The sequence below is a fragment of the Phaethon lepturus genome, unplaced genomic scaffold, assembly GCF_000687285.1.
Source record: "Phaethon lepturus isolate BGI_N335 unplaced genomic scaffold, ASM68728v1 scaffold55971, whole genome shotgun sequence".
Taxonomy (NCBI): Eukaryota; Metazoa; Chordata; class Aves; order Phaethontiformes; family Phaethontidae; genus Phaethon; species Phaethon lepturus.
Genome location: NW_010516720.1, coordinates 7,549 through 8,051, shown reverse-complemented (window position 1 = coordinate 8,051; position 503 = coordinate 7,549). Strand labels below are relative to the sequence as shown.

At 34.8% G+C, this 503-nt stretch overlaps 1 protein-coding gene across 1 annotated transcript in view; it reads right to left on the bottom strand.

The window, feature by feature from the left end:
• The window catches only part of DDX10 (DEAD (Asp-Glu-Ala-Asp) box polypeptide 10), a gene marked incomplete at both ends in the record, with an annotated part of 9,653 nt that extends 9,387 nt beyond the window's left edge, over positions 1-266 (bottom strand). Inside the window, one exon of the mRNA XM_010296141.1 lies at positions 206-266. Within this exon, the coding sequence (XP_010294443.1) occupies positions 206-266 (61 nt within the window). The remainder of the gene's footprint in view (positions 1-205) is intronic.
• Positions 267-503: the final 237 nt, after the last annotated feature.

The window sequence follows — 503 nt, the reverse complement described above, 5'->3', positions numbered from 1 at the left end:
GTGGGAGAAAAAGAGGGGGGGGGGGGGGGGGGGGGGGGGGAAAATTCTTGATTTTTGTCTTGCCCAGAGCTGTATTTGCCCATTTAGCAAACACTGAACATACTTATCTAAAACTTAGTTTAAAGCAAAAGATTTTTCAGATGCAGATAAATAATACATTCCTTTTTTACTTAAAATATTTTCCGAAGAAAACTTTTGTACTTACCCTTTAGGGTTTTCTTTGACAATGGAAAATCTGAAAATCTTTGAATTTCACTTGCATTTATCTGAAACAAAGTAAGTTTAATCAGTGCTTACAATCTAAGTATAATAGGGAAATTAAATAGCATTCTTTAAGTTGCTGTTAACATAAATATGTAGTAGTTCAGTACAACCTGATCCAAGTTACCTGGTCAGGCAATCTATACTAGCTTGACCTTAGCCAAACTGCTCTTCTAGCATAAATGGTTTAGTAAGTAATAAGATGTACTTCAATTATGCAGGCTAATAGCACAATTCAAAGC